The sequence below is a fragment of the Lates calcarifer genome, linkage group LG13 (genome assembly GCF_001640805.2).
Source record: "Lates calcarifer isolate ASB-BC8 linkage group LG13, TLL_Latcal_v3, whole genome shotgun sequence".
Classification (NCBI taxonomy): domain Eukaryota; kingdom Metazoa; phylum Chordata; class Actinopteri; family Centropomidae; genus Lates; species Lates calcarifer.
The window spans coordinates 26,962,144-26,988,115 of record NC_066845.1 but is presented as its reverse complement, the minus strand read 5'-3'; the positions used below and the strand labels follow the sequence as shown (position 1 = coordinate 26,988,115).

At 42.2% G+C, this 25,972-nt stretch overlaps 1 protein-coding gene across 1 annotated transcript; it reads right to left on the bottom strand.

Moving 5' to 3' along the window:
- Positions 1 to 152: 152 nt before the first annotated feature.
- Positions 153 to 25,972, bottom strand: LOC108875279 (dematin). The gene is made up of 18 exons (XM_051075169.1): positions 25,832 to 25,972; positions 16,466 to 16,522; positions 15,136 to 15,201; positions 14,060 to 14,094; positions 13,511 to 13,591; positions 13,298 to 13,426; positions 10,657 to 10,701; positions 9,500 to 9,677; positions 9,132 to 9,176; positions 8,832 to 8,984; positions 8,603 to 8,709; positions 8,294 to 8,399; positions 7,380 to 7,438; positions 7,256 to 7,298; positions 6,239 to 6,291; positions 6,076 to 6,132; positions 5,844 to 5,924; positions 153 to 5,223 (listed from the first exon to the last, which is right to left on the bottom strand). The coding sequence occupies exons 4-18, from the start codon at positions 14,069 to 14,071 to the stop codon at positions 5,110 to 5,112; spliced, it is 1,263 nt and encodes a 420-aa protein (XP_050931126.1). The 5' UTR covers positions 14,072 to 14,094; positions 15,136 to 15,201; positions 16,466 to 16,522; positions 25,832 to 25,972; the 3' UTR covers positions 153 to 5,109.

Below are 25,972 nucleotides of genomic sequence, written 5' to 3'. Positions count from 1 at the left end.
CTGGTCAGAGGTTTGAGAGGAAGTCAAGTTAATTTAATTTATACAGCGAGGGGGAGAGGGGGAGGGAGGAGGGAGGAGGGAGAGACAGAAAGAGAGAGAGGATGGAGAGATGACGGCGTCAATCAGGAATCACAGACAGAAACATGCTAAGCTAACGCTAACCAGTAGAAATGCTCTTTATTCATGGTTAATCATCCACATCACCACTCATCTGTTACATCACCTGCATCCAGGTGTGAAAACAACAAGAAGAAGAATTAAATCATCATTCAGTGGTTCAGTATGTACAGCAGCGGGGCGGCTTCAGACGGGCGGGTCAACGTCAACAGGTCTGACCTTTGACCTTTGACCTCAGAGACCAAAGAAACGTCAGTTCAAATCCCGACTGACCTGCCTCCAAGCCTTGTAACTGCCAGTGTCCTTATACGAGTCTATTTAAATAAAGGTTTAAATAAAAATGTGACATCATCGTCATGACATCATGCATACAGCAGTTACAGTCGGCCAATCAGAGGCGCGGACAGTGACACGCCTCCAGTAAGTCGCCCCGCGTGTTCAAATAATTCAATAAAAACAGAATAAAACACGTCAGAATGTACAAAAAAAGAGAAGAAAAAATAAAACAAACATGGAACAATCTTTGTGTCATCATGGTGTTAGTCACAGCAACCCACTTCCTGTCTCTAACTAAAACACAACCAATCAGAACAAAGCATAGAAATCTCTCTCAGTATCATCAAACAGTGTCAGAGTCAGTCCTCAGAAAATAACAAGAGACAACAAATCAACATAAAGTGACCAATGCGCGTTCACTCCAGCGAACAAACCTCACATCTTCATCCAGTTTTTATTTTTATTTTTTAACATTTTTTTCAGTCTTTTCTTAGTTCCAGATACAGGAAGCGTGGTGGTGGCGGTGGTGGCGAGGCAGACGTGGCGGTGGCGTGATGCAGGATGTGGCGGCGTTGACGGACTCACACAGCTGCTGATTTAAAAGTGCAGTGGGTCTGATTTTACCTTCAATAAACCACATTCATACAGAAAAACAAAAACACCACCATGATGACTGTGAACCAGACCAGGCCGTCGGCCATTTTAATGTTTCACCATTAAAACAGGAAGTTGTCGTTGAGGGGCAAGAGATGCTCAAAAACTACTGAAATCTGGCACATGCATCTGAAATGACAAAACTGAGATCTGATGAGTTTCAGGATTAGGTGTCAAAAAATGGCTCAATAGTGCCACCTGTAAAATGTTAGCGAATAGTTCTCACGTTTTCACCTGGTTGTACAAAATCTGTTTGGCACGTGTAGCGTCTCAAACCAGCGGCCCCGACCTGCATGATCAAATTTAATTTATTATCTCCTCGTTTTGAAAACTAAAATCCTAAATTGTTGATAAATGATCATCCGACAGGTTAGAAGAAGAAAGTGTTCCGAAATAAAAATACAGTTCAGAGTTTGAGACGTAACAGCTCGACTGCTGAAGTTTTCTTGAACATTTTTGATCACACCCATCACTTTTTGAAGGATAATTCTTTTAAAGCAGTTTACAGTCAAAAAGAAAGAGTTAGTTAGAGTGGCACGAATGTTTAATTATCTTTGTTTTGTATAAACTGTTGTCAAAAGGATTTGGATACTAAACTGGTTTAAAGAAACAGAACTGTGAGGTTTTAAATGACAAACTCTCCTGTTTGTTATCAACTGTTTGTGGTTTAAATCAAAGTCATTAATATATAAGTGTGTTAAGAGGACACCCTAACTATTTAATCTTTAAACATAAACTTAAAACACAGCTTAAAGCAAACCAAACATGCAATCATGAAAAAAAAGATGTCGTTTTGCCAGATCTCTTCAAGAAATGAAGAAACGTTTCCCTAGATTTCATGAAACTTTCCCATGATCTTAAGAAACTTTTGTAAAATCTTGAGAAAGATTCTTGAGATGTTGCAAAAATACATCTTTTTTCCTCCATGTTCCTTGACAGGCTCTGTGTTAATGGGCACTGTCCCTGGTAAATAAATAAATGAATAAAATTTTGTATGCTCTGTTTTCAAGCCAAACTTTGGCAGAGGGCAGATGTTAAACAGAAAAATGTTCTAATAAAACATGGCCGACCTTCCATTGATCATGCTTCTAATTGGAACAAACAAGTCAACCATGTGCGGCCATCATGGCTCTCATCTACCAAACCTGAGGAGTGAAAACCTAATGGAGAAATCATTTTAAAAGGTCTGATGTCTCACAGGTTTACAGTCATCATAATGAGCTGTGGCTTTGATTCACTGACTCATAAAATTCTTCGTACTGCACCTTTAAACGAGGTTCAGTGAGGAATCGTCGTCTGTGCTGCTCTTAATGAGTTAAAGGTGTTAAACAAGTTGAATATTCATCAGTTGTATTGCAGTGCAGGTTTAGATCGAACCTATCCATGTTGATGCAGATCAGATATGATGCTGGTGGACATTAACAGATATATAAGTACAGGTGCTGAAGTCCTTACAGGTGAAAAATGTCCGGTGATTTCCCATCATTCCTCTTGTCATCTTTTGGTTCAGAGAAGTCCAGGAAAAGTCGTCCATTTTGTGTCTTTTCCATGCCTCCGTCCTCCATCTTTTCCTCTTCGAGGGTGAAAATAGTTTTTTCCTTTGCAACATTCATATACTGATAAATGATTTTACATTTTAGATTTTTAATAACAAACATGCCACTTCTCTAGGTAGGTTAAAAAATAGCTGCACATCATTTGGTCACTAAGCAACACTAGCCGACGCTAAATGTCTACAACCTGCTGATTGGACGAACCCGAGCCGAGCAGAGACGAGGCTTCAGTCTCTGCTCTGAGCTCTGGTCTGAAGGTTATAATTGTTCTCGTGCTCTCTCAGGACTGTGTGTTTTTATCTGTGCGAGTGCGGTTTACGTAGATAAAACAGGGCAGTGGCTTCTGCTGAACTAGAAAGAAAAAACAAGGAGGAGACAGTTTGATCACAGAGACGAGTGTTGTGACTGACCCTAAAGTTGGCATCAGCCTGGTTCCTCCACAAAAAGCCAGTGGGATTTTTTCATTGTGTTTTGGATTATTCCAGAAAATAAACAGTGAGCAGCTAAAGTTTCTGATCCTTCAGATTTAGTTGATCAGATCATCTTCACAGAAGAACACCACTGTTCTGATGTTTGAAGCCTAAAGCTTGTGTTAAAACTACAGACCTTATTTCAGACATTTAACCAGAAACACACTGACTTTGGGATGAGGGAACAGGAAGTGCTAACATGCTAACTTACTTCCTGGTATGCATTCAGGACTTTTACATATCAATGAACGTCCGTTACATTCAAGCCCTCGCTGCCAAATGACTTCACATGATGCTGATCAAGCCTATGAGTATTTCACAGGATTAAATCTGGTGTGTGTGGTGACATTCCTGCACTGCACAGTGATAGCAATGATCAGTTTGTCAGAGCTGAAGAGGGGAGTGACCGTCTTTGCAGAAATTTCTGACTTTCAGTGTTTGTGTAATTACTCTCACTGCCAGAAGGGGGAGACAAAGCTCTGCACTGCAGGTTACAAGCCTGAAACTGCAAAGTAAAGTAAAAGGTAAGTTAATAAGCTGTTGTAGTTTTCCTTGATTGGTGGAGGAAGATATCAATTAAAGTTCTTGAAGATGTTGAAGTTGTGGCACTTTTTTTGATAAACTGATAATCTTCTTGAACTGCGATCAAACTGTCTCCTTGTTTTTCCTTTTGGTGCTGGGAAAGAAATGCTGTCACTGTGACATCATAGCTGGCTAAGCCAATAGGAACAATCTTTTATTTTTCTTATTTAAAAAGATGGCTGACAGGTGTGTTTCCTCAGTCAGCATCAGATCTGTACTGAACCCTGACTCAGAGTCAGCAGGAATGTTGTTCTAATGCCCGACTGCAGCTGGAAGCTCAATAATCAGAGACTGACTTCAGTCGTTCAGTTTGATGGAAATAAAATGTCTAAAGCAGAAACACCTCGGTCTGAACTGACAGGAGGTTTGATCTTTAATCTGCTGAGTGTTGAAGCCACAACGTTCAAACCACTGACAGGTGGAGTGGTTTTAATGCTATGGCTGATCAGACTGTGAGAATTAACTTATATCATCACTACAAACATCTGAGCTTCACGTATTCAGAGCGGATCGACCTTCAGATTCAGCTGCTGTAACACACTGACCTCCTCTAAACTCCTGAGCAAAAACCTCAGCCTCTAAAATCCACATTTCATCCACAGTCTCCTCACTGTTGAAACCTTTTTAGACAAATGAGAAATCTGACCAGTCAAACTGGGAAGTATCCAGTTACACCCAGGGCTGCAAAAATCTGGGGATTTTCAAAGTTGGAAACTTTCCATGGGAATTAACGGGAATTAAATGGAGTATATCGGTTAATCAGATATGCTAAATGTAAGATAGCTGACACCATTTCATTGACTTTAGGCTAGCTAAAATGGTGCTAGCTAGCTCAGCTATGATGCGGTTTCTTTTTGGGGGGGGGTCCAACAGAACTTGGAGGTTTTATCAACATGGGAGAAGTTTACATTCTACAGTTAAAGCTTAAATCTGGTTTTCCTCTGCAGTCTGAATACGAGGGAAACAAATTGTCAGACCTGATGTTGTTTCTAAAGACAGCCATAATAAGTCTCTCTTTGCCTCCTTCTAAACACTGATCTCTCTCCTAACTCTGCTCAGGCTCATTCAAAACCTGCTCTGTGCCTCCAAGTCCGTTTCTCACGCTCTGAAATCCTGACGATCAGGTCGATAACTTGTGCTTGCTCAGTAGTTCTGTTGTTAATGGACTTAAACAGACATCTAGAGACTAAAGCTTGTTGTCTGAACAGGTGATTTTAACGTGTGCAACAGGAATCTGCATCAAACCTTCACTGAGTCACGTCAGAGAGTCGACATCAAAGCTGATGCACTGACCGACAGAGATCTGCTGCTGTGATGATGATGAAGACGATGGCGTTTGTGCTGCTGATAATGACGTTTTCATTTGGAGTCCGTGGTTTCAGGATCCTGCCGGTGATCCAAGAAGAACGGGGGGGTGGGGGGGTGGGTGTGGGACATGGAGTCCGTCCCCAGCGGCGTCAGAAGAGACAGACCTTCTTCTTCAGGTTGTTCCTCTTCCAGAGAGAGAGCTGGTCGAACTCCTCGATGGACATCCCGAAAACACTGAAGAACTCCTCCTGAGAGAGGTGTCTCTGCAGAGGCGAGAGACATACAGAGAGACAGGGAGACAGAGAGAGAGAGAGAGGTCAGAGTAATGAGCATCCTAAACAGATCTAAGCTCTGCATCATGTCAATACAGAGCTGCAGGACTGATCCTAAAACCAGGAAGTCAGTTAGCATGTTAGCATGTTAGCTCTTCCTGTTGTCAGTGTGTTTCTGGTTAAATGTCTGAAATAAGGTCTGTGGTTTTAACACAAGCTCAAGACATTTTCAGGTTTTATTCTCCGACATAAAATGGGTCAGTAAATCCCCCACTCCTGATGTTTGAAGCTTTTACGTGTCTTAAAAAAGGCGGTTGCTAACGAGTGTCTAAATGAGACTACAGAGGTTGTCGGGGACGTTAACATGAAAACCCATCTACTCACCAGTCCACCTTTACAGCCTCGTTGTGTTTCTACTCACGCTCTTTCAAACTCTCACTAACTTTCTAAGAAGAAAGGCTTTTGTAGAAGAGCTCAGAGCTAAATGAAATGACCAGTTGGAAGCTTAGTGGTGGAGACGTTGACGTCATGTGACCGTGGTGTAGTTGGTTTATAGCCTAACATTAGCTTCTTACTTCTGGACTAAAGACTGAGGACAAAGCAGTTTTTACCTCCAGTCTGGTCCTGTCCACACCCGGAGGCAGTTTGCTTCGTCCTCTGTGAGTCACCACCAGCATCTCATAGGGGAAAATCTACAGACAATAGAATCAATCAATCATCAATCAACTGATTTATTAGTCTCCAAAAAACAAAACAAAAAACTAAAGCAAGACGATCAGTATAGAGGGAAGAGAGAATAACGTATCTGACATTAAATATAATCATTAGGAAGACTGCTGTCACCTTATGGTCCAACATGCTGGGGAGAGAGTTTCCTCTGTCCATCCTCGAGTCTCCGTTCTGCAACACACACACACACACACACATGTCCAGAGGCAAACACAACTGCAGTAACACAAATATCATAACAGTATTAATGATTTTTGCAGATGAAAACACTCTGTACCTGAAGTCCTGCAGGAGGAGAGAAGGAGAGAAAGAGAGAGAGAAATGTTAATCAACCTGACAGACGACATGAAAACTGTGAAGCTCGTCCACAAGCAGTGAAAACATTTACACGATGAAGGTTTAAGTTGATCTGCAGATAAAAAGCCTGAACATGAAATCGCTCTGTGCAGACGTGAGATAAATGATGGTTTGTTTTAAAGGAGCAGTGTGGAGGATTTAATGACATCTAGTGGTGAGAATGCAGATTGCAACTAACTGAACACCTGTCCCCTCACACCTCCATTTCCAAACATGTCAGAGAGTCTATGGAGGCTGTGAGGTGACAAAATGGTGTCAGCTACAGCATCGACTGGTCTGTCAACTGAAGAGGTTCATTCATACAGATATATATAGATATTGTATTTAGTTGTTAGTCTGTAAAACTGCAGGTAATGGCTGACATGCAAGACAGCAAATATTCCTCTCCTTCCTCTGTATACAAGCTGCAGTGTCAATATAAAAATGCAAATAGCCTCTGTTTGGTTCAGTTTGTCTGTTCTGGGCTACTGTAGAGACATAGTGGACTCTGTGGAAGAGGACCTGCTCCCTGCATAGATATAAATGTCTCATTCTAGGTGAATGAAAACACAACAATTGTTAGTTTTGGTGATTATACACTAATAAAAACATAGTTATGGATATTATATTCCATTTCTTCCAGTAGATCCCTGTAAATGTGACACACTGGTCCTGTAAGCTTTAAAGTTCAGCATCAGTGTGAAGGTTTTATCAAAACAATCCCAAAGTTCAGGTCCATGCACAGGCTCTGCCTGAAGCTTTCAACAGATTGATGTTTGTTTTTTCAGGTGGAGTTTGCAGGTCGTTTTTTGGGTTCCTTTGCTTCCATAACCTGTCTCAGACAAGTGGGAAGACTAGAATCATCTGACCTCTTGAGTCATGGACTCATCAGATTCCTGTTTATTTCAGTCTAAATTCATTCAGTAACATCATAAAAAGAAGAACTGAAGGACTTTACCTGCAGGAGTTTTGTTGGAGGAGCTGAACTCGGCCGACTGCAGCTGAAGACAAACAGAAACAGGTTCATCGCTGTCGCCATGAGACTCTGCTGTGATTGGACGACTGCGTTCAGCGGTACTCACCCTGGACAGGCCGGTCTTAGAGGAGGCCGGGAAATACACGGACTTGGAGGCGTTGGACCCTGGAGACGAGGAGGTGAATGAAACGAGACATCAGCAGGAGTCAGAGTTTATCATCCTCCAGCTTTCACTTTGTCAAGAAGCTGAACAGGAAAGTGTCTGATGTTTTGTTGAGGCTGATATGAAGCAAAATAATAATGAAGGAGTGATAATGTTACAGGTCATAAATCGATATATATAAAACCCAGACCATGTGCAATAACTGATCTTATTTCTAATAAATGATAAACTTCCTCTTTGTTCCTCACACAGCTGAGCATTTTATCTTCATGTTTCTTCTTTGCTGAATTAAAAACATTCATAAAACTAGAATAAGTTAGAAATCCTATAGAGGAGGTTTTATAATAAGCCTCCATGGGTTTCTTTTACTACTTGTGTGCTAATCTAATATAAATGAATAAATAAAAAGATTTCTGTGCATAGTAGCAGCAGGTTCAATGTCTTCAACAGAGCGTGTGAACTGAGCTGAATTTACTGTCAGGAAACAACATTACTGTAAATAATTCTACATTTATAAATAATCTATTTGTCTTAAAAGATCAGTTCATGTCTGGAGACGTGTTTGTTGACGTCAAATGTTTCCTCAGCGTACAGTGACTCTCCTCATGTTGTGTGTTGTCTGTCTGACCACTAGGTGTCCCCACAGCTGTACCTTCTGCAGACTGATCTCTGTGTGGTGGTTAATTAGGACCTGAGAGGCCTCAGAGCTCAGACTGGGAGTTTTTGGATTAAGGTCAGACCACACTGGGAGAGTTTCAGAGCTCTGAATCTGAAATCCATCAGTTTTCTCTGATTGAAGGGAGACCACGATAAAACCAATGAAACAACTGATAAAAACAGTCAGTGTGTGTCTATACCAGTGTTTTGGCTGCGGTCTGGTAAAGAGCGAGTTTTCCTCCTCAGGGGAGCTGCAGACTTTTCCAACTCCTCCTTCAGGATGATTTTACCCAGATTAGACTGAATCTGACAGAGAGAGAGAAACAACATGATGAGAGGATTCCTACAGAGACAGAGCTTTTTATTAAAGAGGAAGATCCTTTTAGTTTAACCAGAAACATCTCTATATCTCTCTACCAGACTCCACTGACAAAAACAGGGATTTTACTGGGAGCTGCTGCTGAGTCTGGTATACAGAGATGTTTCTGTACATTATAATTGTCTCTCACCTTGTTGAGTTCTTGTTTCTGCAGAGCTCTGAGTCCCAACAGTTCATCACCCAGCTCCCCGTCCTCCTCATCTTCATCCTTCTGCTCCTTCCTCCTCCACTCCTTCTCTAGAGGAGGAGAAGAGTCTGATTAATATACAACTGTCAGATTGTACAACTGAACAGGGTTTTGTGTGTGTGTGTGTGTGTGTGTGTGTGTGTGTGTGTGTGTGTGTGTGTTTGGGTCGTACCAATCACAGCCAGCGAGGGGGGGCAGGGCCAGTAGTCGGTCTCTATCTTGGAGGGCAGGTTCGGGTCCGGAGGCTGAGCTGCTGGAAACTTTGAGGACTCGATGATCAGATCCTCGATGTGTTTCCCCTGAGGGACGGCAGGGGACGACACATCTGTACACACAACACACAACACACACGTATACATGAGAGCAGCATAATGCTAAGCTAAACTCTACATGTTCATTATATACAAACTGTATTCTGATGCTAATGAACAGCTAAATGTACGTTTTACACTGATGAGTGTAACATCTGTACCTTGTTTGTAGATGGGAGGCTTCTTATAGATGTTGGTGCCATTCTCTGAAAACAAACAAACCAAAAAAAGTAAAAGGAGTTACAGTCAATAAATTAACAGCTTCCCTGAAGAGACCAGAAAATACAGGATATTTTTCTGTGTTTAATTGAATTAACGTAAATAAATTATAAGCAAAAAGGTCTAAAAGCTGTTTTCTACTCCGTCATGTCAGGAATAAATTCAACTTGTTAAATTTCTTAAATTAGGTATTACTTCAACATACTGTTAAATAAAAGCTTCTAAACGAGGTTTAAATGATAAAAGGTATTTCAGCTCTCTGTTCTCCAAAGTGAGAATAAAGAAAATAAAAACACTGAGTTTTGTTTACCGGGCCTGTGGAAGTGCTGCACGATGCTCTTGGTGCCAGAGGAGTGTGTGTTAGGTGTGTTTGGTGTGTGTGTCGCTGGCGGTGTGTGTGTGCTGTGTGTTCTGCTGGTCTGGATGGTGGAACCAGGAGAGGATCCTCCAGGAGACCGGTTCTCCAGCCACCCGTCCTTAGAGAGGTTCTGAACAGAGAGAGGACGGAGGTGGTGGTGTGATGGTGAGGAGTGTTTTCTTAACACTAATCAGTCACAGTCTGAACGTCACAGTCTATCAGAGTATTGTTGTCAACCATGTTCATCCCTTCATGGCCTAGTGTGATACTACAAAGCTAGCTGAGGCTAATGGCGCGTTCCATTTACATTAGAAGTTGGAGGTCAGAACTGGGAGTGATGTCGCCTCCGAGTTGACGGCGTTCCAGTTGAGACGTCAGAAAAACATGGATGTTCACAGGAAAGTCTTTATAGCTGCTCTGTCAAAGTTCAGACAACTTCAAAACAAATAACATTAGCAGAGTGTTCATGTCTATTGATATGAGTAGCAGCCATCTTGAATTGGGGGTTGGTAGGGTTGCTCCGACTTTCTGAGTTGGAAATCTGACTTCAGGGGGCGTTCAGGTTGAAATTTCCAAGTAGGAACTTGGAACGTCCGACTTCTGAGTACAACTGGAACGCACCATAAGAAGCTAAGCTAAGAAGCTAAGCTATATGCTACTCTTGGGTTGTGTTGTGCAGCATCTTGCTTCGCAGCAATCATCCCATCACTTAATTAATTCATGATTAGTTTGTTTTTTTTAAATCTATAATTCTGATCCATCCTTGGTTACCAGGTGCAGAATACAGGGTGCACTGAAGTCACACTGTGCTGCAGGAAAACTCCAGTCAGAACCAGTTTTATGGGAGAAACACTCAGTGATAAGGTTTATTTATTAATGGCAAACTTTACTACTACTACTAATTTGTTTTATGGACCACGAGGGAGCCATGACCTCTGACCTCCTCACTAATGGCTGGGTGTGATGTTGTTGATGTTCTAACTGCAGGTTATTTTTGCTGTTGAAATCACAGAAACCATCACAGTGTAAACAGGAAACTTTAAGATAAATGACTGTATATCAAGACATGTAAAGATAGAGAGGGGGAGGGGGACATGGGGGAGTTTTACCTCTGGGGAGGGAGGAGGAGAGATGGAGCGAGGAGACAAGGACCTCTGGAAGAAGGAAAATAAAAATAGATTAAACACTCAAACGTATAAATAGACTCAGAGAACAAGGAAGAAGCTCCACATAACACAAAACCTACAGGTTCATTTACTAATAAAACATTAAGACCAGGCTGTTTATGAACCAGAATCATTAAGAAATGAGTGAAGATTTCTGAGGTGAAAGCTCCATAACAGGTTTGTTTTACCTTTATATGTATTCAATCACAGGCATGTTAAAGTGACATTAGACAAGTGTTTTGCTTTGAAGTAAATCTTGATTGCACACTGTAATGGCTGTAGAATAAGACACCATCGTATTTAAGATTTGTTCCCTGTGAGCTTTGTTTTCACTGTATAACTCTGCTGATTTGTCCAAAACAGAAAGAGGACAGAGATTTTGTTTTCCCTGTTAGAGGAAAATGGCGGAACAACAGGAGGAACTGTGGAAACTTTACCCAGCATAAGAAAAAGACTCAGAGGAGGCAAAGAAGGTGAAGAGGGAGAGGGATAGAAAACGTAGTAAAACAAGAGTGACCCTGATTTTTTTACGTTCCACCAGAATTTGTCCCGGTCGTCCCTTCGTCCAGTCCAACTACAGAGAGAGCTCCAGGACTTGAGAGGCTTCAAACCGACTGTTGTTGTTTTTATTTCTACTGGATCAGTCAGAAACTAAACCTGCTGCTGATTAATACAACCAGTGTTTCACTCTGCCTTCATCATAGCTCTGAGATCAGGGTTTTGGTTCAAACTGGATTCTTACAGTCGCTTCTTCCTCAGCCATGTCGCTAATGCTAATTAGCATTAGCATAATCCAGAAAGAAACAGATGATTCATTGTGTGTTTGATAATCTGAACAAATAACTATCAAAATGTTCTGCTTTCAGCACTTTTATGCTTGTATCCAACTTTTTTCTACTGTTTATACTTTTTATAATATTCTGCTTTTTCTGCAAAAATGTTGCCATTTAAATGAATGTTTCAGTGACTGTTTTCAGCTTTCAGCTTCCAGTTTCTGCTTCTGCATTTATGTGTTTTTTTCTGCCACTTTCAGCATTCCTTCAACAATCACTCAACAATCTTTAAACTTCCAAGTTTTTTTCTGCATTTCAACTGTGTTTTCAGTCATTTTCAGCATTGCTTCAGCAGTTTCCATTCAGATTTCAGCATTCACACTGCGTTTGCAGCAGGAAATACATGTTGTAGTTTACAACTGTTGTTATAATTTGATAATTTCCTTATAAAAATTCAGCAGCAAATGGACTAAATTACAAAAATCAGACACAAACAACTCGTATAAACTGCCTTTTTAGACACACAGACAGGCTGGAGCTCTTTGTCTCCCGTTTAGCTTGTTATTGCGTTATCCTGTCGCCACACACACACACACACACACACACACACACACACACACACACACACTGACAGATTTGCTGGGTCTCAGCTGTGGTAACGAGCTGTCCGGTCTCTAAGCAGCAGATTGATGTCTCACTCTGCAGCCAGACGCAGAACTAACCAACCGACAAACTAACCCACTGCCAGCGACCAGCCGCAATCTGCTGTCACACTGACCGCTTCACCAACATCCCATAATCACCCCCCCCAACCCCACCCCCCACCTCTCTGCTCCCAGTCATTGTGCTAAGCTACAGGCTAAAAATATCCTGGACTTAGACATGAAACTGATTTACCCAAATGTTGGACTGGTCCTCTCAACACTTTCCCTCTGAAACAGCTGCTCACTGTAGTTTTTAATCAAACAAACAACAGGAAATAGAGCATTTAAGAGGGACTATTTTCAAAGGCGCATTAATCCACATGTGGCGCTGTAGTGAGTATTCGCAGCAGAGCAACGGTGATGTTTTTTATTGGTTTTGGGACAACACTGAAGCTCCGTGGCTCAGAGTGGGACACTGTCTGCCTCCTACTTTTAATTATGAGACATTAATATCAGGGGATTATTCTCTGTCTTACTTTATATAATCATGCTCTACTTTTTGGAACTATAACTCCCATTTGGAGGCTGTAAACAATGAATTTTTGTGTCATTTTCTAATCCATGTGTGTGTCCATTCAACTGTTTTATTACCTGTGGTCCTCTAACTGTCCTCTGGGTCTCAATACCTGATGCAAAACGTCTTTAAGTTGATATTTGTTCAGATTTTGGAAAGTAAAAGCTAGCCGAGTTAGTTACTAGCAGCTGGTGTTTACGGTAAATTCATGCACGTCCAAACTACTATCACTGGATTAATGTGATACTGAAGAAAAGTTCAAACATGAGGATTCTTAAGCAAGTTCTTAAAGGTCATTTTTATGTGATTTCTAAGTGGATTTATGGACATTTATTCTAAATGGACAACAAAGATTAATATCTTGTAAGAAAGCGTAAGTGACGCTGAATCTAAAAATATGTGTTTCATGTCTGTGTGATCAGATGTGACTGAATTACGACTCAGAGAAGGAGGATAGTTTTAAATATCAGGTGCCTTAAAGGATTTAGTGAGTAAATTAATCTCCTCTGTGCTCCTCTCACCTCTCACCTCTCCCTCCACATCATATAAATACAGAACATCAGCTGACTTATCCTTTAATCACTTTAAATCACCTCCAGTGGACTGTAGCTGTAGTGCGGCTGGTAGATCATCAGGTCTGGTCTCTCTATGTCCAGGATGGCTTTGTCTCTCGGCAACGCTGCAAAGTCCTTATAGCCGATAACCCCATCCTCCAGTCTGGCCTGTGGAGAGACGGGGGGTTTACAGATTACTGCCTCAAGATTAATCTGAAAGATAATATAACTTGATCAGTGTGTGTGTCTCACCACGATGGCAGCAGCAGGGGATCCTGGGATACTGGACCCTCTCAGCGACAACACACTGCCAGGGGACGTCTGAGCCAGCTGCTGCTCACACACACACACACACACACACACATACAAATACATATACACATGGGTCAACCTGTGTGTGTGTGTCAACATTATGGATTCCTGCAGAGATAGACCTAAAATCCTTTCAGTTTAACCAGAAACATCTCTATATATCTCTACCAGACTCCATTGATAAAAACAGGGATTTAACCAGGAGCTGCTGGAATCCCACTGCCTCCATCTGTTAGTGTGTCTGTGTTACTGTGTGACTTTCAGTGGTGGAAGAAGTAATCAGATACTTTACTGAAGTAAAAGTACCACACAGTAACACAGACACACTAACAGATGGAGGCAGTGGTATTCCAGCAGCTCCCATATATATAGAGATGTTTCTGGTTAAACCATACATTACATTTACACCCAGACATATGGGAAAGTAAGGCCCATCGACCATCAGAAGAAACATGTCTGATTTCTTTTTGATATCACACAAATGTTTACCTTGGGCATCATCCTGACTGCTGATTGGTCAGTTTCTGAGAGAAAAACATACATAAGACAGTATTAGATGGTTATACAGCACATAACAATATATAGAACGTATATTATATTACAGTTGTGTCAGTGCTGTGAAATGATGACAGACTGGAAACAGAAGCAGGTGAGTTAGAGATCAGCCGACAGATGACTTTGTGTGTGTGTGTGAGTCAGCTGGAAAACAGAAATCTGCTGCAGAGGCTTTCTATGACAGACAGCTGCTGAACCAGAGTCCTGTATACACCAGGGTTCAGTCAGTTACATCCACAGTGAGTTGTATTGTGACGTATCTTCAGCTGCAGTTCCTCTAACATCCACTAGATGGTGATAAAACAGATTTTACTGAAGTGAATGCGTAAATCTCCAAAATCACTCTTTCTAAATTAGCGCTTTCCTACCTGCAGCAGCTGCACAGGATCATAAGATAAAATCTAAAGTTAAGAGACAGTGTTGGGGGTAACGCACTGCAAAATAATGCGTTCGAGTACTCCGATTACTTTTTTGTTGAAATGAGTAACATAATTCGCTAGTTTTGCAATTCAACAAATCATCAGTACGTTATGTTTTCAAATAAGAAATCTGTAAATCTGTTACTGTTACAACAAAATCAAAACACATTCACACAGTTTGTTTCTTTCCTGTCGCTAGCAAACTAGTGGAAGGTTTCCCAGTGCGCAGGTTGTGCTAAGCTAGCTAGATGTCGTGGAAATTTTTGCATTATTTTGAATTTGTGAGAAGAAGATCACAGTAAAATGAGAATGAGACGATTCAGTTCAGTGATTTCAGATTGTTGATCTCAGACAGTGAACACAACTGTCAGCGTACACGGCTCTGCTGCTGCTCGGCCGCCAGCTCTGTATTGTCTGATGTGACCGAACGACACAAAGAGATTATTCCAGAGTCCACAGCTTTGTCCAACACACACACATTAACACACACACATGTGGAGGTCTGGGTAACATACGGTCAGTGATGGGGAAAGCCCCACACACACTCCGAGTGAAGTGTGTGTGTGTGTGTGTGTGTGTGTGTGTGGTTACCTCAGGGGGAATAAGGGATCATGTCTGAATCTGTTCGTCTTCAGGCCTCTTCAGCCCAATCAGCACCTGAGACACAAACACATTGAAGAAATATGGTGAGAAAACAGACAGGGAGCTGAGGAGAAGACGAATGAAATGAGGAAATGGAAAGAAGAAGAAGAGCAACACAAGGAAGAGGAATAAAATAAAAACAGTTAACGTACACAGTGTTCCTATTCTAAACTGGATTTTAAGAATCAGATTTTTTTGTTATAAATGTTTTTTCTTAAGTTTCCATATTTAAAAAATAAATAAAATCAACACAGATACAATCATCAGATTACAAAACAACAGCTGTTCACTGTGACGTCCAGAGATCATCCGTCACTTTGGTTCTGATTCATTTTCTCTGATTAAATCTTAATTATTCCCTGTGGCTGTTTCCAGAACTGACACACCTGTTGAATCAAACATCATCACTGCTGACGAGTTTCAGATTTTCTGCTCATCTGACAGATTCTGTCCAGACTGTCTCTGACCCTGTGTCCCCCCCGTATTGATCTGTGCTGGTGTCACTGACGCTGAATAATTAATACGTTCATATGTGGGTGACTGGATGACTGCTTCAGTCCGACTGGGAGATGATCAGGAAAGATTTCTGGAAACCTCTGTTATTCATATGAAACTCCTCTGTACAGTAAATTTGTTATTTTAACAACGTGGGAGCTGGTGCCTCAGGATGTTTTATGAGGTCACAGTGACCTTGAACTTTGACCTTTGGCCACCAAATTCAAATCAGTTCATCCTTGAGTCCAGGTGGATGTTTGCAGCAAATCTGAGGAAAAATCTTCTGAGAGATCACGTCGAGACTGACGCTCGAGACAGAGCCACCAACAGCCTCAAACATGATCCATGTAGAGTTCATCATAATGGATGTTTCAGGCGACATCTGTCTGGGTTTACCTTCTGTCTGACTCAGACACAAGTGCACGGAACTGTTTATTTAAAAATCATCTGCACAGAAACGTTAGCATGACCCACAGCGGCCAGAAGAGATTTATCCTTAAAACTCACTGAAGGCCAAGTCCAGACAGCTCTGGATCCCAGAGAAGACAGAGATCTCTATCTGTCTCTGGAGGGAGATCAATTACAATCCTATGGCTGCTGGTGATCAATAACCTGATCAATAAGTGAAGGGAATCAGGTGACAGCTCTTTGCCTCAGCAGCAGCACAGTCAGTCAGATGATACCAGGCCGAGCAGAGAAACACTGACGATGACGGTTCATCTCTCTGCATTTTGATTTTCATGGACCAAAAGGCCAAATCACAGGTTAAATCTGAAAAACTCACATGTTGACAGCTGCTGATTTCCTTCACTGCAGCACAGGAGTCAGCTCAGCTCTCGGTCTGAAAAGAAAACCAAGAACAGAACGTTTTAAAGAAGCAGAACGAGGGATGTGAATTTCACATCTCAGCGTCAGATCTGATCTTTGCAGCAGACAGGTGAGCTGGGTCCTGCCTCAGTCCAGGTGAGGCTGCTGCACAGAGGACGACCTGAACTATAAATAGAGACGCAGTCGACGACTGTGTTCATGTGTCAGAGCAGATTAAACAGCTTCACACTCTGAGGTCTGTTTAACTGTCACGTCCTCACACCGACTTGGTTAGAAACAGTAGATATCTGAATGGACTCAGATGGAGTCACCATCATCATCAGCCTCCTCCTCTTTTCTCTTTGTTTAACGTCCCACATGAAGCTCTGAAGCTCTGCATCTATTTTCAGATTCAGGTTTTATTGTCGAGAAGTGGACTCTGTTGCTAAGCGATGATGCTGCAGGAGTTTAATCTGAAAATGACTGAAAACGACATGAAACAGCCGAGTCCTGTCGGACATGAAGGAGGAAACAGACTGATTTTACGGTCAGATAATATTTCTTTTGTTTGTTACCTGACGACATTAGTTTGGTTACTACAGGTAAAAAACTCCTGTTAGGTTTCTTGAAGATGTTTCACCTCCAACCTTCCAACCAGACTCTAGAACTAAGGAACCGTTTTGGATGAGAGGTGAAATATCCTCAAGAAAAAGAAGTCCAATTTCTTTCAACTCTAGCACTGATGAGTGTCATGACCTGAATGACTGAGAATCTACACAAACATAAAAAAACAACCTGTTATTTTGTGATTTTCAGCCTCTGTGGTTCAGAGTTTATGTCTTCAAACATCACCAGGATCATGGTTCCGACAGCGGATCGATCGGTTTCTGTCCGAACCTCCTGAGACCTGAGTGATGATTTTGTCTTCATGTTTAATTTCTCCTGCTGTTTGGGATCAGTTGGACCTGATCAGTATAAAAACTAAACCATGTCTTTGAACAGGAAGTAGTTTTTGGAAAAACAGCATCATAAACAACACAACAAACCTTATGATTGTTCAACATTTTGTATATTTTTGCAGTGGACGACTGCACAAAGGTTGATGTTTTCTCAGACAGAACTGACTTTCAATTTTTAATAACCCAAAACAGAAAAACCTCGACAGACTGATTTCTGGTAGAAAGCTTGCAACTGTGTGGAGACAGAACGAGACTAATACATGAGACAAACATAAACGTCACATTTCCATCATGTTTCCTCCAGTGATTCCTGTTCTGGATATCAGAGATGAACGCTGGTTTTTAATGACTTCCAAGTCTTTTTTAACTGATCTGAAATTCAGCATCACTCTTGCTGAACTTGCTGGGCCTGATGGTGCGTTCCAGTCGTACTTGGAAGTTGGAATTTCCGAGTTCCAAGTCTTTCCAACATGGAACACCCCCTGAAGTCGGAATTCCTACTCAGAAAGTAACCAACCCCGACATAAGCGATCAAGATGGCTGCTACTCGCGTCAACAGGTCAGAACACTCTGCTAACTTTACTGTTTATAGCAGTTATTTCTTATTTGTTTCACATTAAATCGATGTTTATCTGTGGACATGCTGCTTCGCTGTTTGTATGAACAAAATACCACAAAGAGCGTTATCATCAACTGGCACTGCTAACAGCGAGTTAGCTGAGAGTCCGAGACATGGTTCACGTTCATGGTTTAATGTGCCTTTTTTTCTCAAACAGTTAAATCTGAGAGGGATTTTAAGAACATTCTAATTTGTTTTGTTGTCTATTTTCCAAAAGAGCAACTATAAAAGACTCTGGGAGCGTCCATATTTTTCTGACTGGAACTGGAATGCTGTTAACGGTTCTGATGCTTGGATGGAAATGGAACGCACCATGACCGGCATCCAAACTTTTGCACAATTATTGATTTTATTCTGTTTTTTAAGTTGATGAGATAAAATGTAACATTATGTTTTACTTCACAAATCAACAAAATACAGAAACTGGAACTTTTGCAAACAACTTTATAATCGATGTTTTTAAAATACATTGTGGTAGATTTCTATGTTTTTATTTTTTGTTTGTTAACTGAGCGGTTGTCCTGGTTCTCATCCAGCAGGTCTGCCTCTGTGAGTCTGCTGGGACAGGAGATAACTCAGTGGAATGCTGGGAGATATCTGAGGGTTGCTAGGTTACCACACCCAGTCGTCCAATCAGCTGTCAGAAATGTGGGAGAAGACAAAAGAGAGGGATGCTGCACTAAAACAGACCTCCCACCGTCAGACCACCACGACACTGAGAGAGAAAGAGGGGAGGTCACCACACACTGCCAGGGTCAGGTAAACCCCACCCGGCTGCCACGCCCCGGGGTATAACTCAAACTACCACTTTCCTCCAGCTGAATCCAGCTTCTTCTACAGCCGTCAGTGATTTCCTACATCTCCCAGAATTCCTCTCAACAGCCCAGAGTGAAGGTGGTGGTGTGTAGGAGGAGAGAGTGACTCCGGCCTGAAAACACAAACTGTTTCTCTGTGAGAAAAAAACAAAATGGAGACAGAGATGAAGGAAGAAGCAGCGTCTGTTTGTGGAGGAGAGTGTGTTTTTTGTTTTTTTTGTTTTTCAGGTGCGATCTCCCTCTAATGCTGAACTGTAGATCAGTTAAAAAGACTTAGAAGTCATTAAAAACCAGCAAATATCAAGAATCAGAAACACAGTTTGGTGTTTTGGTGAGTTTGTTACAGCTGCAGCACTTCCTGCTCCAGGACAAGAGGATTATGGGTAATATACACCTATCACATTTTATCCAACAGTTCTTAAATGGGTCTGAAAGATGAGTTCAAGGTCCCAACAGAGGGACATTAAGCGGCTGGCTGACTGTTGTCGAGGGCGTCTGTCTTTCTCTTTGTGTTCGGATCAAGAGACGTAAATTATCTGGTTAATATCACAGAGGAGGTCGTTAGTATCGGTCACTGCTTCTCTACACACAGAAGACAAAAACACAGGTCCTGAGAACGTGCAGACCTTACATTCAGATTTATAACTCACACACACACATGTTCTCCACCAGAGACAGTTAATGGAACAAAGAATTTAAAGACCACAGGACTGTTTTCTCACATTAACTGCACAACTAGTTTTTGTTCGATGGTGATGCATTCAATGACTCAGATGTGACGTCCGAGATTTTAAAGTTGGTGGTTAAAAAGTGAATCAAAATCTGGACTGAAATACAGTCTCAGTCCAACTGTACTCACTGTACTCAGTCCACCAGACTCCACTGACAAAAACAGGGATTTAACCAGGAGCTGCTGGAATACCACTGCCTCCATCTGTTAGTGTGTCTGTGTTACTGTGTGACTTTCAGTGGTGGAAGAAGTAATCAGATACTTTACTGAAGTAAAAGTACCACACAGTAACAGAGACACTAACAGATGTTTGTTCATTCTGCTCAGTAAAATCCCTGTTTTTATCTATGGAGTCTGGTGGAGATATATAGAGATGTTTCTGGATCTTCCTCTTTAATAAAAAGCTCTGTCTGTGTAGGAATCTTGTCATCATGCTGTCAGACACTTCACTCTCTGAAGCGTCATCCTGCTCAGTTTGACGCTGTTTGTCTCATTTTGTCGAGTCGTGATGCAGTAAAATGTAAAACTGGTTGATGCCTGAAGCTGTAACTGGGTCAGAGACTGAAACCTGCTGAGTCACAGCTTCACACTCACGGCTCCGACTGATTATTCAGATTCTCACCGAGCTTCAAACGTTATCATCTGCAACATGTTCACAGCAACAACCTTGATGCTTCTTCCTGAAACACAGGAGGTTACATTTCACATTTCCACAGTTTTTGTGGTTTGTCTGAGCCTCCTGCTGCTGGACAGTGAACGCCTCACACATGTAAACAAACTGGGCATGTGCAGATACCACCACTAAGCTTCCAACTGGTCATTTCATTTAGCTCTGAGCTCTTCTACAAAAGCCTTTCTTCTTAGAAAGTTAGTGAGAGTTTGAAAGAGCGTGAGTAGAAACACAACGAGGCTGTAAAGGTGGACTGGTGAGTAGATGGGTTTTCATGTTAACGTCCCCGACAACCTCTGTAGTCTCATTTAGACACTCGTTAGCAACCGCCTTTTTTAAGACACGTAAAAGCTTCAAACATCAGGAGTGGGGGATTTACTGACCCATTTTATGTCGGAGAATAAAACCTGAAAATGTCTTGAGCTTGTGTTAAAACCACAGACCTTATTTCAGACATTTAACCACAAACACACTGACAACAGGAAGTGCTAACATGCTAACATGCTAACTTATTCTCCGTCTCAGCTGCAGGTCAGGTGGGGGCGGAGCTTCAAACAGAAACAGAAACTGTTCACAGGTCTCAAACGTCTCAACAGTTAGAGTGTGTTTGTGTGTGTGTGTGTGTGTGTGTTGGCAGGCTGTTATCTCAGCTCACAGAGATGTGACCACACCCAGCCTGACATCGTTATGGTAACGGCTGCTGTCATTGGCTGACACGTACGACATCACAGCGTCTGTTCTGAATAACAGGAGATTAAAATGCCTCCTCCTTTCCTTCCTTGTTTCCTTCCTTTGCAACATCCCTATATTGTTTCCTTGACTCCTTTCCTTTCCACCTCTCTCTTTCCTTTCATATTCCCTTATTTCCTTCCCTCTCCTCCCTCGCTTCCTTCCCTCCATGCAGCGGACCAGTTGTTGTGTGTTTCTGTTGTCACGACGACAGCAGTGATTTGACAGAGGTTTATTCTGAAGCCGTCGTCGTGACAACAGAAACACACAGGTGATGTGTCGGTGAACACACCTGGTCTGAGCGCCTCCTCCTTTCCTTACATCCATCCTTCCTTCCTCCCTCCTAAGCTCCTCCTTTTCCTTCCTGATACTCTCATCTTTCCTTTCCTACCTCCTTCCTTGTTTGCTTTCCTTCCCAAGCTCCTTAATTTCCTCTCTACATTCATTGTTCACACTTCTCTCCTTTCCTATATCCTTGTTTCCTTTCCAAGCTTCTTTCCTTCCCTACTTCCTCCCTCCCTTCATACTCCTTTCTCTGCCTTCTTTCCTTTCCTCCTTCCTCCTCCTTGCTCCCTCTTTTGCCCCCTAACCTTATCTCTGCTTCCCTATACACTTGTTTCCCTTCCTCTTTCCTCCTTCCCTTCTTTCCTATCTCCATCTTTCCTTCCCTACCTCCTCCTTCCTAGTTGTAGTTGATGGTGTAGCAGTGGTTATGTTGACGTTTTAAAGCTTTAACAGGTTCTTTTCTTCCTGCTCTGATATCAGAGGTGAAGGTTGTTCTGTCGTATCAGCAGCAAACACCAGAGCTGCTCAACTTAAAATTCCTGTTCTGACAGAGCTGATGGCAGCTTGAACGCCTGCAGCCAAAACAACACAGTGCAACAGTTTGACCCGCCCCAGCTCCACCGGCAGCTCCACCACTGCTGGCTGTGCCCATGGCCTCATTCCTGCACCATCACAAATACCCCCCCCGGCCCCCCACTGCGCTCAGAGATAAGAGCTGAGGCCTCCGTCTGCTGCATTCAACACACACTTATTACAGGAACATTCAAACATCGTCAACATGCTGCAGCTCTGAAACGACCTGAACACGGTCCTCTAGTCCCGGAGCCTGTGACCCCTGAAGGCATCACGACATAAATCAGAAAAAATCGTATTCCTGCTGCACACACAGACGACCACTTTAATTAGATTTAAATATGACGCAGCATCGGTCTGAGCTCTTAAAACTGACGATCCAAACACTGAAGGTCCTGAATCAGAACGTGTCTCCAGGCTGAAATGATTGATTTGAGATAGATGACTGGTAAGAGCCGGTTGCTCTCCGCTGGTTCAACTCCTGTTCCTCATCTGTTGGACGTCCTCATAATTACACAGCTCTGATCCGTCCTATGTGGATAAATACACACTCAGCTTTATTAGGTACCCCTGTTCAACTGCTCGTTAACACAGATATCTAATCAGCCAATCACATGGCAGCAGCTCAGTGCATGATGTTCACACTGAGCATCAGACTGAGGAAGAAAGGTGATTTAAGTGATTCCCCCTCACTGTGTTTACAGAGAACGGTCTGAAACAGAGAAAATATCCAGAGAACTTCAGTTACTCAAATAACCACTCGTTACGACCAAGGTCTGCAGAAGATCATCTCTGAACCTCGGAGCAGATCCAGCAGCAGAGACCACAGCAGGTGTCAGTCCTGTCAGCTGAGAACAGGAAACTGAGGTTTGAAACGTTGTCTGGTCTGATGAGTCTGACGTTCAGATATTAGGGTCAGAATCTGGTTTAAACATCCTGCCTGCCCTGTATCAGCAGATCAGGCTACTGCTGGTATGATGGTGTGGGGGAGATTTCCTCGTCACACTTTGAGCCCTTTAGTACCAACTGAACATCGTTTAAACTCCACAGAGTGTTGATGCTGACCATGTCCATCCATCATGGACGTGCAGCCGACAAATCTACAGCTACTGCCTGATGCTGTCATGTTGAAATCTCTGAGGAATGTTTCCAGAATGAAGAGAGTTCTGAAGGGAAAAGGCGTCCAACCCAGAACTAGCGAACTAATGAAGTGACCGCTGAGTGTCTAAACTAATGTTTGGGATCCATATTTCTTAAACTAACATGATCTAACTTGTTTGGTTGCGTCACCTCTTATTTGTTATTTTTAGATGTGGAAGTAAACAACACAAAAACTGAAAATCTAGTTTCTCCATCATTTCCCTGCACACTGATTCACTGGGGTTTCTGCTCTGATTCTACAGCAGTGTTACAGATCAGAGTTTCTTTCCTCACAAATGATCTTCAGTCGAGCTCAGACACACAAACCAACAACAGAGAAGTTTCATTTGTTCTGTCGTCAACTTGTTCTCAGAAACAAAAGAATTTAATCTGACCATTAAAATAAACCATCATCACCACTCTACTCCTGCTTCTATTTGCGCTGCAGTCGAGCAAAGTTTCTATTGTATAACATGAGTGAAGATGACTCATGTGTCCAGAAATAGAGGCAAGTGCCCACGCAGCACGGTGAGACGTTCAGGGACTGTACGAGTACAGGACGCCATCAGTGAGAATAAAACACACCAACTGTGAAACAAACTGTCCACACAGATGAACCAGCATCTCTGAAACAGCTTCAACAAAAACTACAAACTGTGTATTCAGTCAGTTATTTGCTGTTTTTTTCAGACACCAAGACACCAACCACTGCTCTGAAGCTGAAATTATTAGTTCATCAACCGATTAATCAACAGACAAAAAAATCATTGGCAACTATTTGGATAAATAAGTAAATAAATAAATAATAAATAAATAAGTCCTCTTCTATGAGAAATAAGTCGAAATAAAATTGTTGCTTTTTGTTTCTTTTGTAAAGGAACCTTGTCGCTTCACTTTGCAAGGTCAACCTAATCAGACCAGAAATTTATGGCTTTATAATCTCTTAGAAAATTCAAGTTTTTCCTCATAAATGTATTACTTTAATTTCTGAGAATATTTGAGTTTGAGTTTTTTTTCCTTCATGAATTTACAACTTTAATATTGAAATGTTGAGAATATTTGAGATTTTTCTCATAAATTCACATCTCAATTTTTTTGATTTTTATATTAGGCTTCCTTCTCTCAATGCTCTGACAGTTTTCATGGCATTAGCAGCCTGTAAACATTAAAAACATTACAGCTCTTGCTGTGAGTTAAGGCTGAAATCATTAGAGATCTGACTGAAACACTGAGCAGGTTGTTTCCAGCTCCCACAGGACTCAAACCCATTATTCACAGTTACAGTGGGTTGAAAAGGACAGAGACAGAGACGCTGCCTGTTACAGTCATTATGAGCTGTGACCTCTGACCTCTGACCCCTGACCTCAGTCAAAGATTCAGGAGGTTTTTGAGCATCTCTAAGAAATCTTACAGTTTTTAGATTGGACACTATGAGCTCAGAGGCAGCTCATGTTTCCATGACGACACCTCTCTCTCACACGTCTCATGGATGGATCTCTTTCCAAAACCAAACCAGCTCTTTTCTTCACAGCAACAGAAACATCTTCAACCTAAACTTCATCCTCTCAGGCTCAGACTTTAACTGATGACACAGTACACTGCAGGTTTATTTCTGCTGCAGTAAACAAACACACTCACAATGACAATGCTAACATGTTGACGTTTATAGCAGTGATAATGTTTAGCACATGCTAATTAGCGGCAAACACAAAGTCCTGCAGACTCAGATTGTCTGACAACACTATAGATAGGATTCCTACAGAGACAGAGCTTTTTATTTAAGCAGAAACATCACTATGTATCACCACCAGACTCCACTGGGAAAAACAGGACTTTTACTGGGAGCTGCTGGAATACCACTGCCTCCATCTGTTAGTGTGTCTGTGTTACTGTGTGGTACTGTTACTTCAGTAAAGTATCTGATTACTTCTTCCACCACTGAAAGTCACACAGTAACACACACACACTAACAGATGGAGGCAGTGGTATTCCAGCAGCTCCTGGTTAAATCCCTGTTTTTGTCAATGGAGTCTGGTAGTGATATATAGAGATGTTTCTGGTTAAATTTTTGTTACTATAGATAGATAAATATTATGGGACTGTCATGGGGAGGATTTCAGAGTGGAGGCCGGCCGGCAGATGTTAGAGGAGGGAGGGGGGTGTTACATAAAACCATCCTCCCCTCCTTAATCCATCCTCCCTCCTCTCCTCTCCTCTCCTCCGCGGCATGCTCACTTCCCAGCAGCCTCTTACATAATGTCAGCCCATCATCAAACACCTGAACCATCCCTGGCCACATCTCTACACCATGCTGATTACACACCGGTTGGTTTTTATACGTTTAAAGGGTCAATAAGGAAGATGGAGGAGGCTGACGTCGGAGCTCCTCTGCCCCGCTGCGGCGCTCCGCAGCCCGGCGTGTCACAGCGCCGGCTCTCCCCCGGACAAGGTCGACCAGAGCCGGGGAGAGAGCCGGGCTGAAGTCCCGATAAAAAAAATCCGCATTTTACCCCGACATTATCTCCACATCATTCTAACTATATCTCCATAATGAGAGCATGGGGCGGGTGTTTTAGGACAAACTTCACTCTACAGTTTTATCACAACATCGAACACACATCTCTAGAATATTCCTCTAACATCTCTCCATGAATATATCCACCACATATTCAGGCTGATCTGGACACACAGGCGGTCACACTCCTGTAACACACACTTCCAGTTTGTCTGTTTACATATGAACACAGCTGATATCTGGGCCCGGTTAGTACGGACAAATCCGGCAGGTGAAGCCGCAGCAGAGCAGCAGGAGGCGGGTCTTACCTGTCTGTTGTTCCGGTGTTTGTCAGAAACATCCAGCAGCTCCTCAGTCCGCTCAGTCCCAAATATAGTCCGAGTGTGTGTGTGTGTGTGTGTGTGTGTGTGTGAGTGATAACAGCAGTCAGTCTCTCTCTCTCTCTCTCT

Bases quoted from the DNA above. Each gene is read 5' to 3' on its own strand.
- LOC108875279 (XM_051075169.1), bottom strand. The intron at 13,427-13,510 runs GTGAGACACACA...GTCTCTCCACAG, and splicing joins CCCCTGCTGCTGCCATCGTG to GCCAGACTGGAGGATGGGGT. The intron at 7,299-7,379 runs GTGAGTACCGCT...GTTTGTCTTCAG, and splicing joins CTAAGACCGGCCTGTCCAGG to CTGCAGTCGGCCGAGTTCAG.